General features: G+C 47.1%; 1 protein-coding gene across 1 annotated transcript in view; it reads left to right on the forward strand.

Annotated features, from left to right (window-relative positions):
* The window catches only part of LOC128875161 (uncharacterized), a 216,135-nt gene extending 200,940 nt beyond the window's left edge, over nt 1–15,195 (forward strand). Inside the window, exon 5 of the mRNA XM_054120535.1 lies at nt 9,297–15,195. Within this exon, the coding sequence (XP_053976510.1) occupies nt 9,297–13,064 (3,768 nt within the window). The 3' untranslated portion in view covers nt 13,065–15,195. The remainder of the gene's footprint in view (nt 1–9,296) is intronic.
* Nucleotides 15,196–16,381: the final 1,186 nt, after the last annotated feature.

The raw sequence follows: 16,381 nt of genomic DNA on the forward strand, positions 1-16,381 counted from the left end.
CGTATAAAATATAAGTCTTGGAAGTGCGATCGTCAGAAAATGATAGAATTGAAGAAAGAGAGTTATGGTGGAAGCGATTAAGATACCCGAGGTGTTGTTTAGACATTCGTTAGCCGATGTCCCGTTACTTGGAAACATAAATCGAATGAAAGATCCATCGAGAAGAAAGCAGTGTTGCCTGTCACAATGCAAGGTTATAGACATCGTAATCGTAGTCATCGTGAAGCCATTCAAGAACGCGTAACAGCGAAAAAATGGTGCCTACGCAAATAGTTTGGACGTGAAACGAACCAGGTTCAAAATAACAGACTTGTGAACTCACGGTATTGAAAACATTTTCTCATTCGATGGCTAACAGATGACGGTGTATCTGCCATCTTAGCTGAGAATCCAACAGTTTCGACCTAATAGCATTTTTAAATTTCAGTAGAATTGGATAAATTCTTCAATTAAATAACCCCTTTTTAGTTTAGAACGCGATCAAGTCTGCGATGCAGCTGAGACATCTCGCTAAAAATTATGAAATTATATTTATCCGTTAAATTTCATCGTATAAACGGTCCAATTAAGTTTCACTTTCCACCTGTATTAAAATTAATTATAGTAAAAGAGGATATTGCATCGATCAGTAATTGCAAGAACAGGAATTGAAATCTCCTGAATCGACGCAATTACAAAACGTTTCCAAAGCAAGTGTATTGGCGATGTAGTCTTTCGTTTATTACAGAAGGATTCAACATTAATGACTGAACTTGAACGTTAGTGATTCAACTCGATTCGACTCAATTACCTGCGATTGCAATAAAAAAGAATACACTGTAGCATTATCTGTAACTTGTCACACGAGAGTCGCGTTGAAACCAGGTTAACTCCATAGTATATCGTTGACGTACATTTTCAAGCATTAGAAATATTAGAATACAAATTACTGCTACTTTGAATAATTATGCTGTGTTGCCCTTGTTGACAGGAATACATAAACTCAGTGCAGAACGTGTCTATAGTATCTATTAGTTTCCCAGTTCCAACGACAGGCGTTGAAATCACCTGTGAAATATTCCAATTTTATGTAAATCGATCTCAATGCGACAAGTGTCGAGCGTTTTCATTTACTAAACACGTTGAAATACAGAGTGTACGTTCTACTATTGATAACGATAGACTCGAAAATAGGGCTTTGAATCTAAATTCATTTGGTAAATTCTGTTGATGTTAGATTGGGAACATTCTTTTAGTCGAGCCTCGTTTTTGTTGCCCCACGTAATTTCACATAACAAATCGTGTAGCTCTCTTTTCAAACGAATAACGGGTCTCTAATTTCAGGCAATAATGCCTTTATTATTTAACACGTTTATCCCACGTGTAAGCATTTACATAGCCGTGCAACGACGGTATTATATAATACAAAGAAGTAGATATGAGAATATCCAAAACCAAAGGAAAAAATGAGCTCCAGGGAGAAGGAGAAACGCAGCGACAGAAACAATCAAAGGAGGGGGGGAGAAAGAGAGACTGCAGGTAGCTGCAATCCAATTTAGAGGCGGATATCCACGCGAGATCTTCACGATTTCTACACACGAATAAGACGCGCCGAGCACCGGCCGTGAAATCGTATGCGGTGTCCAGTCACGGATGGCATTGCCGTCGCGATCGCTTGTCTCACCTTTCGAAGGGAAATCCCGCGGCTCGGATAGTAGGTGATCGAGCCGACAGATGGCACCAGCCACTGGAACCAAGAAAACGTTCGCCAGCTAGCTCAGCTAGCTGGTGTAGATTGCGTTAGGCACGTTGCAAGCGTACAGTATAGCGCAGTGGTTCTTCGCCATCGTAGAAAGACACATCTCGTTGTAAATATCTCAAAATATTATAAATTATAAATTAATGGATTAAAAAATTTTTAATTTAACAGGTGACTCCACTATCGACCATTAATTTCTATACACCACGCATTTGTGAAGAGGGGCACTAAAGTAAAAAGCTATTCTACGATGAATTCATGTTTAGACTTGGAATCATTACTGTTGTCGTTACAAAATTATTAATTCGATTACTACCGTGAGAAGAACGTTTCGATTAGTGGATTAGCGACTAGTCGGCGCGGTTTCTTCGATCGTCATCAGGGGAACTCATTTTTCAGATGGAAAATTAGTTCTCTGGTAGCATGGGAATACGTTGCACTACTTGGAGGCGTCAGCGACGTTGATTTCATTGCGCAACGCGTAATCATGCCGGGCGTTGCTAGAACTGTGATTCGCGCGTTTCGTTTTCCTCCGTCCCGACGTCCCCGTTTCGCTGTCAAAATTGTTATTCTTGAGTATTGTTGTTTCTAGACGCAAACACCTTAATTCAGAAGGACGCGTGAGAATCATCCTTCTAATTTGCATTAGGAGAATTTAGGATTGACACTGTCAAAATGGAAACTGGGAAGGCCAATATTTAACAGTCTTGAAACAAACAACAACAATGGTACAAAGAAATTTTTAATTATTTTCGATACTTAATCCTAGCATTCCAGTGCTAAATTATTCGAATGGTCCTAGCCCCACTTCTTAGCTGTGATAATAGTAATTGTTTCGACGATTTCATTAGCGTGGCTGATTTTTCCGTGAGAAGACCCAGAGGGGGCACGGTCTGAACCACTTGAAACGGGTTAAACGCGATTCGCATCGTTCCGATTCTCACCGAGCTCGTATGATTTATTTTTTGTTTAAATTAGCAACCATCCTAGTCGGACGGTTTCCTTTCTTTTGTTTACGCGCCGGATTGCCGTGCGCGATCGACGTCCACGGTAGGGAAAGGAAGCGGAACGTGCCGTTAATTTGCAGGATGGATAAAGAAAGGAAAAAAAGGGAAGAGGAGCAGCTTGGTTCGCGCCGATCCATATTTTACGTTGTTGAAGGTGATTGATTTATTGCCAGAGATGATCGCGAAATGAAACTTTATGAAAATTTAATTGGAAAAGTTAAAGAGAAACGGTACTTTTGAAAGTCCCGCGTATCTGGAGGAAATCACTTGTTACGCTGTTATGCGAATGACCGAGTGAACTTGGGACCATTAGCAAGTGTTGATTTACCAAGACAGAAAGAATGTAAAAATGTTGTAAATGTGTGCAGTAAAAAATATCAAATTCTAATGCATTGCATAATCGATTTGGGGTTCTTCGAGCCTGAGTATTTCTCCTTGACTCGAAGGAATGTCCAGGAAGAGGAGTTCAACTCGCGATGACTATAGAATAAAATACACAACAACTAACCGCACCTCAGGCGATTTAAGAGACAGCAAATGGCGCATGAACGGTCTCGCTGACAGCGGGGTTGTCAGCTTGACGTAGTCAACTTTTCGTGTTTGCATTCGATTCTTCTTGGTGTCATTATAATTCATCAGTATACAACCCTACTCGCGCCTATGCGTAAACGAAAAACTCATGGAACTCTTCGGTCGATCCTAACGTCGCGAAATAGCTTCAGTGATTTTTCCAACTCTAGTTATAACGCACAAAAACTCGGACATTCGTTAGGCAAGGCCTTGTAAATGAAGTATAAAATTTCTATCTATTACGAAACAGTTGCTCCGATAAATCAAACGAAATCAAAACGAGGTTACGGTTATTGCTCCGTTTTACGACCCGTTGCTGAAATCAATATCTGTTCCAGTTAAACGTCATATCGGTAGATAATCTTATTTAATTGCCGTCAGCGTTCATGTTATTTTCATGCCTTCCATTCGTCATTCGAGCTAATGAAAACCGGAGGATTTCACGGAGGATGAACGGGATACGAGATATTCGAGTTCATCGGCCAACTTAAAGGACATTAGATCCTCGAAAAGGCCTGGAGACCTCGCGGTAGTGGCAAGAAATTGATCATCGCCCCGAGGAAGCAGCAGACTGCGCGCAAAAAGAGACATTCTGGCGTGCAGAAAGATACTACCGATTACACGGCAATTTAATGAACGCTCTCGCGTACGCGTGAGTTGGCTAATTCGTCTGTTACCGTTGGCACTCCGATTCGTGTGAGCTCACGGTTTCGATCATTACCAATTGCCTTCGAGCGAATTTCGCATGCTTGGTTTCGCATTCGTTAAATTTCCAACTGTCCATTTGTACTTTGTCTTCTTCCCGGTGTTATTTTTGGACACACCGCAAGGACGTCCGCTTGCACCAGTTTTTTAAAGTACGCGCCATTCATGCCTGCGGCCATTGTGCACTCGTGCAACGATTTAAATAATATAGCTGTATTTATATAAAGAAACATAATTAATTCAATGAGCCTGAAAAACAAAAACGATACAATTCATCGATTCAACAAAATGAATTCCCTTCAAGCTTGCCTTCAAACTATTATACAAAACTTTACCCATCGTACAGATCACATTTGTGAAGTATAACCGATCCTAGCAGACATTCTTCGCCTCGAATTCTTCCCGAACTATTCGCACGAACTTCGCTCGTGTATTCTACCCAACAGACCAAGATAGTTCCTCTACCTTGAACGCTACAGATTTGTAGAATCTGTACGTTCGCGTGCGGAATGAAATTCGAGTCCCACGGTGCACACGGTGGCTCCACGTTCTCAGACACGACCGTTTAGGTCCTGGCGTTCCCTTTCGCGTAACGACGAACAGTTTAGTCGTTTCGCGGAACACCTTTTCGCTCTGGGGGCCTCTTCTGGTCACGCACACGCGCGATGATTAGTCATGAGACGAACGCTATGCCTGGCGAGGAAAATCCGCGTGGGAAAACAACGAGGAAGGATCGCGAGTCGAAGAAGAAACGCAGAATTCCTGCGTTTTTGGAGTCACTGGAACCTACCTGGTAAAAAAAGTGTCTCTTTTCCTAGTCGCAAACGTTTAAAGGTGAAAGTGGAGAGTTCGAGGGAACGGATGGTTTTTATCAATTGCGACTCGAATTTTCCCAGAGACAAGTGTCGTTCCTGAATCTTACGACGGTGCCAATTCAGTCCTTAACTGTAACTTTCGCTTCGGTTCTTCGTAAAGTATCAAAAGGAGATTTTATTATTACGATTATTCAAGCCCTTGAAAATTTATAAAATATTCGACTATCGAAATAGTCCAAGGTTTAATTGCAACGACCCAGACTTCTTCTTTTCTTCGTACTCGTTTACAGAAATTCTGATTACTCGCATACAGATTGATACATCGATTGGAAACTGTTTCATTAAATTGTTTGCGTTGCTGTTGTAACGGACATGGATCAGAGTGCTTTTCCCATTAATTGCCATTAAGTAAAGAGGAAGCAGTCGAGGCAAAACGAATGACGACAGAGAACAGAAGAAAAGATCGAGGAATGCGATACGAGAGTTTCTTTGCGGTCAATTTGAAGCGTGACGAAGTAAAAAACTGTTAAATCGTGGCCTCCAGGAGTGTCACGCTAGCTCTTGCGTCGTCATTGCCATAATTTTCAACGGGTAAAGCTCGATCTACGCTATCCATCGATATACTCTTCTCAACAAAACAAAATTCACTTTGAGAATTTATTCGTAACAGGCTGCGATATTTTTTGGACACCATAACATTTTGCGTTATAATTAGAAATTAATTCTCTGCTTACCTAAAGTTTAGGAATCGTTTTCCAATGACTTATAATACGAATCTAGTCGAACTCCCTAACTGTAATTCCCTTGTTCGGTAATTCATTATCGCGCGTCCGCGTCGCAATTAGAACATCGACTTTCGCTCGTTGAATAATAGCAGCCGTTCGACGATCGACGAGTTCGCAAGGCGTCACGGCGCTAGGTTTCGACGAACGGTATTATATTTAGCGAACGTAACTGCAAATCGCAGAAAGAGACGATGGCGGTTGGCATTTTTGGGCGAGTCTGACGCTGGGTTTGGAGAATTTTCGGTATCTGGATTCTTTTACGGAAAACAATTGTTGATCTTGGATGCTGTACCAACGTTTGTTTTCCAGATTTTCGGCCAAATTTTATCAGGATATGCCTTATCGAAACGTTGAAGACTCGTTGCAAAAATGATCCCTACCTACGAGGAGAAATGCGTTGGTTTCGCTAGCGAAAGCAGAGAGTTTTTCGTGTTGTTTCTCTTTCTGTTCTCTCAATTTATTAACAGTGTTCCATGGAGACACTTTACGGAACCGTGTTAAAATTCTGTTGCTTAAAATTCAGTTTTCAGCCGGGTCAGCGTCCTCGTGTCCGGGACGTGTCCCGTAATCCACCGTTTAAGTCTCGCAACGAAATTACAGGCCACCTTTCCTCGCCAACTGTAGCATCGTCTGGGGTGGGGTCAACAAATTAATTACCCATAATTTCTTAGAAGAAAAAGATTCGAGGAACCGATCGGTTCTCGTGGTACCTATAATTCGTGCAATTTACTGGCGGAACTTTCTATTATTTTTGCGTCTAACAAGGTGTCACAAGCGCCTGTGGAAACAAAAGTGTTGTCAGTTGAAATATATGTAAGATTTAAATGAAACATTACTTTAGCGTTGAATGCAATTTAAAGAAAAATAACACACTGAGAAAAGAAAGCACTCCCAAGTTCCATAGCACTGAAAAATCTAAACTAGAGTTAAAAACGACTGAATCTAAAGTCACAGAAGTAATTCCTACACCTACCGTCTATGGCGGTAGCTGAAAAACAAACAAATAAATCTTTCATAGCTAACAATATCCAAGGAACCGCGATGCTGAAGAAGACGCTCGATTTCGCGGAACAGCGAACGACAAGACCGTGCACCGTTCTTCAGGGTAGGCAAACGAAAACGAGGCTGGGTCCTCGCGACAAAGAAGAAAATGGCGGTTGTCTCGTGTTACTGTTGTAGCGGTTTTCGGTGGCTGCGGTCAGCAGCTCGGGCGCGAAAAATAACGCGAACGCTTTCGGCGCTGGTGCGGATTCGGAGTGGCGTCGGCCGTGAGTTCACGCAAGCCGTATGTCGTTCGCTGGCCGCGTGTGCGTGCTTGAAGAAATATACACGGGACGCGGGCGAAAAGCGTCGCGGCGCTGGGCGTCCTGCGTTACGTCGAGCCCGTCGGTATGCGTAAATATACAAGACCCGCGAGAGAGACAAGCTTACGGCCCGGTCTATATACGCCGGCCACCCCGATTTTAGAAGAACCCGTGACTCCGACAGTCGATACGTGACGTTCGAGCGGTAAACCCTCGAAAAACTGGACCGCGACCGAAATATTGAACAGGTCTTTGTGGGTTAACGTCGCTAAAACTAGTCAAATTTGGTCAGGATAGTTAAAAAATGCATTTAAAGGGACTGCCTAGTGTAAGGTCTTAAAAACAAGATGATGTTTGGGAATTTTTTTAAATAAATCTATAAAGTATAGCAATTCCAAACTAATGGAATAACTAACTAAACAATGTTAACACTGGATGTCTTCTAAATTATGATCTGTCCACGTAGAAGGCCGTATATTATTAGCTGCGGCATTCCAAGCCCTATTATTATGCAGAAGGCCGTTAAAAAGTGACCGTCACACTTGAGAACCTCTCCTTTCTTACTATGCAGAGGTCAGAACTGAATCAATTTCATGGAAATTGAAGTTAGATGAGAATCAACGGGAACGGGAGCTAACTAGGTGTCATCTCGTAACAAGTGCAAGAAATAGTCTGCAACCTTTCTTTTGGTTCTTCTATCCTGAAACGCGTTCAGATTCTTATCCGATTTCTTCCACGATCGACAAGAAACGTCAATCTTCCGCTTATTTAGATTGCTAACACCTCGACAATGGGAAAGTGTCTTAATTTTTTAAAATAATATATTGCTTCTGTTTTTTCTCAAATAATTAAAATTCTAATACGAATTTGCTGTTTCCCAGAAATTAGTTAGTTAAAGTGTAGCGATACTTGAATTCAGTTAAGGTCGCTCCGCGGTTCGCTCGATTTTCTCTTTCGCGTTCTTGATTTCGATACACCTGTTCTTTGCCACGCAGCATCGAAAGTCAAGAGCACTTCTTAGCGATCGATTAACAGGGCGTGATAATATTTTCGGTTCTTACTACCGAGTGGCTCGATCGAGGATCGACCGGGTAACATCGATTCGTTCGTCGCGATCCGACTTTCTAATTACTGTAATGTAATTAGGGAGTGGACGTTTCGTAACATTCTCCAGTCTACTTAAAATAGTAGTATATATTCACCTAAAAATTACTTTATACAATAAAGTAGCCAACCCTTTGCAACCTTACAACGAGTGAGTGTTATCTAACAAATGTTGTTACTCGTTTTTCGCAGCTAACTGTCAAAAACCATCAGACCTAACATTTGTGTTAGGCTTGCTCCTAATTTCCCGTTCGAGCAGGTTTTAATCGTAACCGATTAAAGGAACGAGACTTAGGCTCGATCGAATTTGACGTTAGTTGGTAAACATAGGCTCGCGGCGCTTAGCTCGTCGCGACAACTGAAGCAGAACTGATTGCGCGTGTTACTAGATGGAATGAATTAATTTCGTTATTCATTGATCCGCTCCTGTTAATCGTACATTGTACGCAAAGTGACGCAAACGGCCTTCCACGTGGAATAACAGAAGCATTTTTATCCGAACGCGGAACGATCGTGCGCTGATCGCGCTAGCTGGGCTGGATCGTGCTTTTTCATAGCGATTAAGGACAAAAAAATCGCCAGGAAACAGTAGTATCAACTTTTTTCTTCCTGGCGATACGGGATAATTATAGAATAACGCAATGTAAACGAACGTAGAATTGCAGTTGGTAATATAGTTTCTGACTTTGTGCTGTCAATCATCCAGTAATTCCGCGACATAGTGATTGCTCGTGAATGTGAAATCGCGATGAACGCGCAGGATATTGATAAAAACACAGTGAACCGATTGTTTACGTAACGTTTCAATGACGGAAGACCATGACACATTAGGTTTTCTCGCTGTCCACGTTTTTTTTTTCTCTCACCGATAATCACGTCCTCGACTTTGCCAAAGAGAGTTCAATTCGTTCTGACCTTTTGTCCCATTTATTTGAATGGAAAGAGTCGCCTGACACAAAATTACATAGGGGAATTTTTTACAATCATAGTATCGAACGGTAAACATCGATTTGTGTACAACGATAATTAATACCTGTGTACCGTGTTATCGGAATTACCTTCGATGGTATGAGAAATTTCCATGTTAATAGGAAATAGAATTCTGCTTGAAGTTTGTAAAGATGTCGTGCACAAAACTTTTTGGTTCAGATGCTGAGACTGTATCAAGGTCACTGCCATTTTTTTAAATGGACCCATGAGATTTTGTTTACAGGTTATTATTTACACGTTACACTTTGAACTAACGCGATCGCATGATTTGTCCGCAGGACTTGCAGAACGGCCCGGTGCTGGACGGATGGAGCATCTGTTCGCCTGAAGAGGAGCCGCTGGTGTTGCAGCAGTTCCTCAGGTTCGCCGAGACGCGTCCGTTTGTGCAGCAGTTGCTGCTGGCCGCCGGGACGCCGGGGACGGATGCTATGTCACCAAGCAGACGACCTTCGCCGCCGACGATGCCACTAGCACACCTACCGCCTTCGTTGCACCTCCTCCACTGCGGTCTTCCGCCGCCTCTGCCCCCGCCGCCGCCGCCGCCATCCGTCTCGCATCCGTCTATGTCGCCAACTGCCCAGAAGCACTACTCCACGTCCTCCGGAGGGAACTCCGTCGGGCTGACGAGTAGCGCGAACTCGCCTCCTAGAAGTCTGGATCCCCATCTGACGGTGTCGCCGCTCAACAGACTTCAGAGCATGCAGCCCTTCGACTTCAGGAAGCTGAGTACCCTGGGTCTCCCTGCGTTTCCACCGCTACCGCCGCCCCCGTCCACGGAGCAACTGCTGCAGAGCAGAAAGTCCATGAGGAACCCCCAGAGCCCTCACAGTCCGCCTCATCACTCGAGCAGCAATCACCTGCAGAGGCATCACATGCCACCAGTGGCGCCTGTTTCCTCTTCCGCTCTCAATTTCGGTCATCCTCTGTCTGTGGCGGTGTCCTCTGGCGCTCTGCCACCGAGTTTTCCTGCTCACTTTCCACCACCTTCCATGGGGAAGCCCTCCATGTGCGTCGCGGGCATGACGATTCCCTCGGACGTCCACAGCGGAGGCGAGAAGAACAGCGAGTTCGAGTCCGAGGACGACGACGAGGACGACGAGAACTCGGACAGCGCCCTGAACCTCAGCAGACGCGATTCCGCATCCAAGCACGTCGCCGAGCATCGACATCACCCGTCGCTACCTCTTCAGGCTGCCCCTCTGGGCAGGCCTCCTGGTATACCTGGAAGAAAACCTCATTCTCCTGGGAAACGACCGGGTAGCCAGTGGGCTGGATCGGTCAACATACCTCCCAATCTCGGCACACCCTTCATCAATCCAACCACTGGTAAGAAGAGGGTGCAGTGCAACGTCTGCTTGAAGACCTTCTGCGACAAGGGGGCTCTGAAAATACACTACAGCGCGGTGCACCTGCGGGAGATGCACCAGTGCACCGTGAAAGGGTGCAGCATGATGTTCAGTTCAAGGAGGTCGCGAAACAGACACAGCGCCAATCCTAACCCTAAGCTTCACTCGCCTCATCTCCGACGAAAGATCTCGCCACACGACGGTCGCTCGTCCATGGCGCACGCCCTGGTCTTGCCACCCCAGGTTGGCCTACCCGTCCCAGCCACGGGGATGAATCACATTTCACCTTTCGGCTCGTTCCCGTTGTTGACTCCACCGCCTGACCTTCGATCGCCTGCCTCGTTGTGCGCTTTGGACTTCAAGCATTTGGATCTGTCCTCCACCCAGAGCCAAGGTAGACCGTACGAAGACACGCTCCAGCAGCGCATGAGTGCGAGCGCGAACCTCTCGACAACGACGGTGCTGACTACCGCCACCGTGGCGATGACGACTGCCGCAGAAACCTCAAGCACCGCCGTCACAAACAGAGGATCCTACTCGAGCAGCAGCGCGGCCGACACGGTGTCCCCTTCCACTCAGGCCTCGACAGCAGCGCAAGAGGGCGAAGAAGACGACGACGACGACGACGGTGGCATCGTGGTGGTCGCGGAGGACGACGCGAGCAACTTGCCATCGAGGCTGCCCCTGCGGTCCGGGGAGGAAGACGACGAACAACCCGCAGACTTCAGTTTGGCGAAGCGACCAAAGTTATATTTCGGCGACACCGCGGACGAGGATCTCGTGAGCAACCCGGACAGCAACGAAGACAACGACTCGATGGGCACGGTCGACCAGCACAGCTTCTCCATGAGCCAACACTCGTTGAACTCGACGTCCATGCACAGCAGAGGCGTTCGAAAGAGAAAGTCCCAACATCCTACTCGATGCGCCGTTCTGACCGAGATGCACTCGTCGTCTACCGACGGGGACTCGTCCAACGACGAGGAGCGACTCAAACAACGCTGTATAACAGACAACACGGGCGTTTCGTCGCTGAACGACTTCCAGAGTCAGCCAGAGGACATGTCGATGTCGCGACTGGAGGCGGAGGAGCGAAAAACCACGCCGAACTCCCCCAAGAATCTCAGTTTTAACGACCAAGACTCGAGTTCCCGTTCGCCAGAAGTCGGCAACAGAGAAACGGCATCGATCGGAGGAGCTCGACGCGACACTGTCTCCTCCCAGGACAACAGGGAGGATCTACCTCAAGACGAGCCGCGGGATCTGAGCTCGAGGGCGAGCAGCGTCAAGTCGCCTAAAAGACAGATCAGTCCCGAACCAAAGACGTCCCACGACGCGGCGGAAGCTCGCTCCGCGGAGGCCGCCCTCCCAGCACCCTCGATCGCCCCGAAGGATTTGAACTCCTCGGATCAAGGTGAGAGACTGAAAAGTGATTGCGAGGAGACGACGAGGGAGGACGAGCCGACGAGGGCGTTCGTGAAGAAGGAGTCCGAGGCAGAGGAAAAAGTAAAGGAAGAGGAACACCAGGATGAGGAGGAGGAGGAGGAGGAGGAGGAACCAATGGAGGAGGTCGAGTTGGAGGAGGAGGATGAGGAGGTGAACGACGCGCTGCGTAATCAAGAAGGTGAGCGTCCCGATGATCCCTCCCGTGCCCCGAGCTCGGTCGATAGCCGTCCGACGACAGCCGACGACCTCTCCCACGACTCCTCGACCAACACTTTGCGTCAACTCGAGTCCTTGTCGCAGGGTCGCGCGATGCAGTACACCGGGATGCAGCGGGTGGCTTCGAGGTCTGGCCGCGGCTCTACCAGCCCCGTCAGCCTCACGACGCACCAGGAGACCACCATGGACAATTCCTCACATGGCTCTCGTTCATCCAGCGCCTCACCCTCCACAGCGGCCATGGATACGGACAATAGCCTGATAACGTATGCTCGATTCGAGAACGGGGGATTCGTCAGCACCCAGGAGGTGCCGTTGGACCGTGACAATCCTCGTCGTTGCACCGCGTGTGGCAAAGTGTTTCAAAATCACTTCGGGGTCAAGACACACTATCAGAACGTCCACTTGAAGCTGATGCATCGGTGCAGCGTGGACGGGTGCAACGCGGCCTTTCCCTCGAAGAGGTCTCGCGACAGGCACTCGGCGAATCTGAACCTCCATCGAAAGCTGTTGTCTACCTCGTCGAGTCCACCGTTGTCTTCGAGTCTGCCGCCGAGCCTGTCACCCAGGGTGGACGACTCCCAGATGAATCCTTTGCTGCACAACGAGTTCCTCGCGAGATTATACGCGGACGCTGGCATCGGGGCTCTAGGTGCTTACCCTCTGACCTCAGGACTACCGTCAGCGGTCGATCTCGCGGCAAGAATACCGCCTCCGCATCCTTTGCTGTTACCACCGCACCTGGGAGCCACGTTCTCGGGACTGTCCTCGTTCGCCTCCCACCTGGCGGGCTTGAACGGGCTGACCCATCAGCATCTGAACCATCTGAGCAGGATGTCCCAGGAGCAAGGGAACAGACACGCCTCTGGTTCGGGGTCGCCGTTGTCCTCGCCAGGTTCGGAGGATCGAAAGGAAGAGGCCAGGTGTACAGTGCCTGGCTGCGATCGAGTTTTCGGTTCCAGGGCAGTCAGAGACGCTCACTCGAGAGACCCACAGGCCCACCGCGATCTACCGGTTCTGTCGACCAGTGGCTCGTGACCGATCCCCTTCTGCGGCCGCGACTATTACCCCCTACTGTGATGCCAAAATTCTGACGATTCGACCGATCGCCAATGATCTCGATTAAAGAGGGTCGGTGGCAGACCGGAAACTCGCGACTCCGGCTGAACACCGGCTCCGTTGTTCGATGCAAACGTGCAATATCGAACGGGACACCTCCCAACGCTGCACCGCGTCCATTGGATCTAGCCGCGCGTGTTCCTGTCGTTTCGTGTGACAGCAGGACGATCCGGTTTCGGGTGCATTGCCAACAACAGTGCGATTCCGTGGTTCCCAACGAAAGTTCCAACTTATCCTGATCCTATGAATCCCGTCGACAACTAGCTCCTATCTAGATTCGACTGTATTAATACTCATTTTACCCTTTCCTTCTTATTTTCTTATCCTTCAACCTCCAAACATCTCAGATGAAAAGGATCCGAATTACCAAGACTTTTCGATAGCAAATTCTTTGCTTTCCTTTGGGACCATTCACCACAGGCGTATTCTTTCCCAGTTCTCGAGTTGATTTTCGTAAAACGTAAGGTGCTCACAATCTAGTCAATTCGGAAGTCTTCAGTCACGGCGCTGGAGTCGAAAAAAAATTCATTCACTTCGCAGCAACGCTTGGCCCCCGAATTCCGACGATGTTCCTTTGGCTCGAAGATGGTAACGTTTTCCGTGAACAGGAAAAGAGTACGCGAAACGAAAAAAAAAAAAAAATAAAAATAACGCGGTGTAAAAATTCAAAGTGACGATGGTGGATTCTCGAGGACGCCAAAGCATGATTCGTAGTCGAGTCACATGTCTACGTCACGTGATTCGAGGACACCTAGTCGACGCGGTGCATCCGCGTATATCGAGGAGGTTCCCGTTCCAGTCCGCGTGTCACGAAGCACCAATAACAGAGAGCTGGTCGACCTGTGACCAATTGATTCCGTTGTACCCACCACCGTCGATCAAAGATCGAGTGAACTAAGAACGGAGGGGTGGGCGGTGGGGAGAAACGAGCAGGGGATCGAACACGGTTTCGATCTCGCCGCTGATTTTATCATCGTTGTGATAACGTAACGTTTAGTAAATATGCCACTATTTAATCAGTAATCATTCGCTACTGCTGTATATATAAACATAGTACCTTTCGATGTATCGCGCAATTAATCAATTAAGCTATCGACGCGACACGATAATCTCCCACGGAGACACACGCGATAGTTTTGTAATGGCGGACCGACCTGGGCCTGGAAAATCGAGGAGAGACATTGGGTCTTAAACGGCAGCTAGGAGCGTCGACGCGTTCACTGTTGGGCACGCCATTTTGGTGAACCCTCGACGACTTGCATTTATTTTTCAGTAAAGGAAAAGAAATTCAAAATTACTTTCGACTTAAACTTGACGTTGCCAAGTGGCGTGCTCCAAACACCGGTACCGATATCAACGATACTCAAACACAGCCGGCTCCTGTGACGCTTTTTCGAGATTTCTATCAACGGTGAACGCGTCGAGGCTGACAGAGGATTAAGGAAGAGGACGAGCATCGACCATTAACCCTCCGCGGTCCTACGTCGGATAGGACTCGACAAACATGCACCGAAATCGGAAACTCTGGACCGCGCAGGGCTGAATAAACGTGACGGACATCGTCTCGCGCTAGATAAATGAGAATAGATAGATTTTATTTATTGTTTCCTAGGAATCCTACAAGACACACACACTGTACCAGCGGCCAGTAGCGGGCACTGCCGCGAAGACTTCCTTCTCATAGAGTCGAAGTAACGAGTAATATGTTCAACGAACGCGGCGGCGTCGTCGACCTGCCGTTGATTCTTTCTTTCGGTTGTACATACGTTGTATACCTTGTTTACGTAGTCTCCGCGTCGATTTTTCTAAGCGACATGGCCAGGACACAGAATCGGGAACGAAAATAGAGTACGATGAACTTTTTTCTACGCGCCTGAGCCTACGTTTTACACTCTCGCCTCGCCGTATGGCAGCTCGCGACACACGACGAACCCACTACTAATTACACTCCTAAGGGTGAACCAGATTTACAATTGTAATTATGTATAAACCGAATGCTATGATGTATGATATTATAGATCGATTATAAAGAACACTCATCATTATGAAAATAAATACCTATCGAAATCAATCGAGCCCGATTCCTACACGTGCGTCCTCTATTCAAAAATCTTTTCCATTTCAAGGTAAACTCTATCACGTATTCCAACCTCAAGGACCATCGACAGGACAATCCTTCCATTCTGTGAGCATCTATTCTTACATCCATCCTCTGTATCTTTACCTTTTCGACTATCTTCTATCTTCGAGAGATTACGATTATAGAAACGCCAAGAAGTAAAAGATACCAGAAGAAGATGCTTGCAACTGTAGGTAAGATCGATATGGGATATTATACCTCATATTAACTTTGTTGTAAGACAAATTGGGAACAATCTGCCTAGAACCTAGCCTGCCTAGCTTCTGAGCACAATGATTTGGGATCATCGATTCCTATTACTTGACCGGTCAACACATTAACGAAACGCTGTTATCACAACACCAATGTAACTTCTCCCATCGATACACCGTTTCTTCGCGAAGGGACCCTCGGAAAGATGAAAAACCGCGGACTCCGCCTACGACCTCGAACGCTCGACCTCGTTTCCTGCAAAAAAAATCCTCTCGAAACGAGGGACGATGGCTCGTTTATCAGGGATCTCGCGGGCGTACACGCGCACGCCTACCAATCCTCGTGCCACGAGGAACCACAGACCAAGAAGAAGAAGAAGAAGAGGAATGCGTTGCAGAGGAAGGGAAAAAGTTGCAAAGATTGCCTGAATTTCGTGACGGACCACAGAGTCGTGAATTCCCTTGCAAACAGAGGAAAAGGTCCGCTGACACTCGACCACGGTAATTAGAAGTGTCCCGATGGGGTTCACCAGCCGGCACTTATGAGAGGACGGTTAATTATACTTGCGCAGGGTCGGTCAGCTCGCAACATGGCCCAGGCCTCCCTCACGGAACTCACCGCCGACCTTTAATCGTTCAGGCAGATTGGATTAGCACCTTCGATTCTCTGGACCTCTAACAACGCACGACCTGACCGCATAATAATGGCTGCACGTGAGATCCAAACTCGCTGGGATGCGACTCACGGTTTAAACTCGATTCGCAGAGATAGGGTACTCGTGAGGTAGAGTCCTGTTGGGGTCCTTTGGGAATGTCACGGGGGTTGATAGATGTTTTGATGGCGGAAGAAGGTTCTAGAGTGTCATTTGGTAGAGTGTCAGTGTCAATTGGAGCGATGTTCCTTG

Source organism: Hylaeus volcanicus, chromosome 4 (assembly GCF_026283585.1).
Source record: "Hylaeus volcanicus isolate JK05 chromosome 4, UHH_iyHylVolc1.0_haploid, whole genome shotgun sequence".
NCBI lineage: Eukaryota > Metazoa > Arthropoda > Insecta > Hymenoptera > Colletidae > Hylaeus > Hylaeus volcanicus.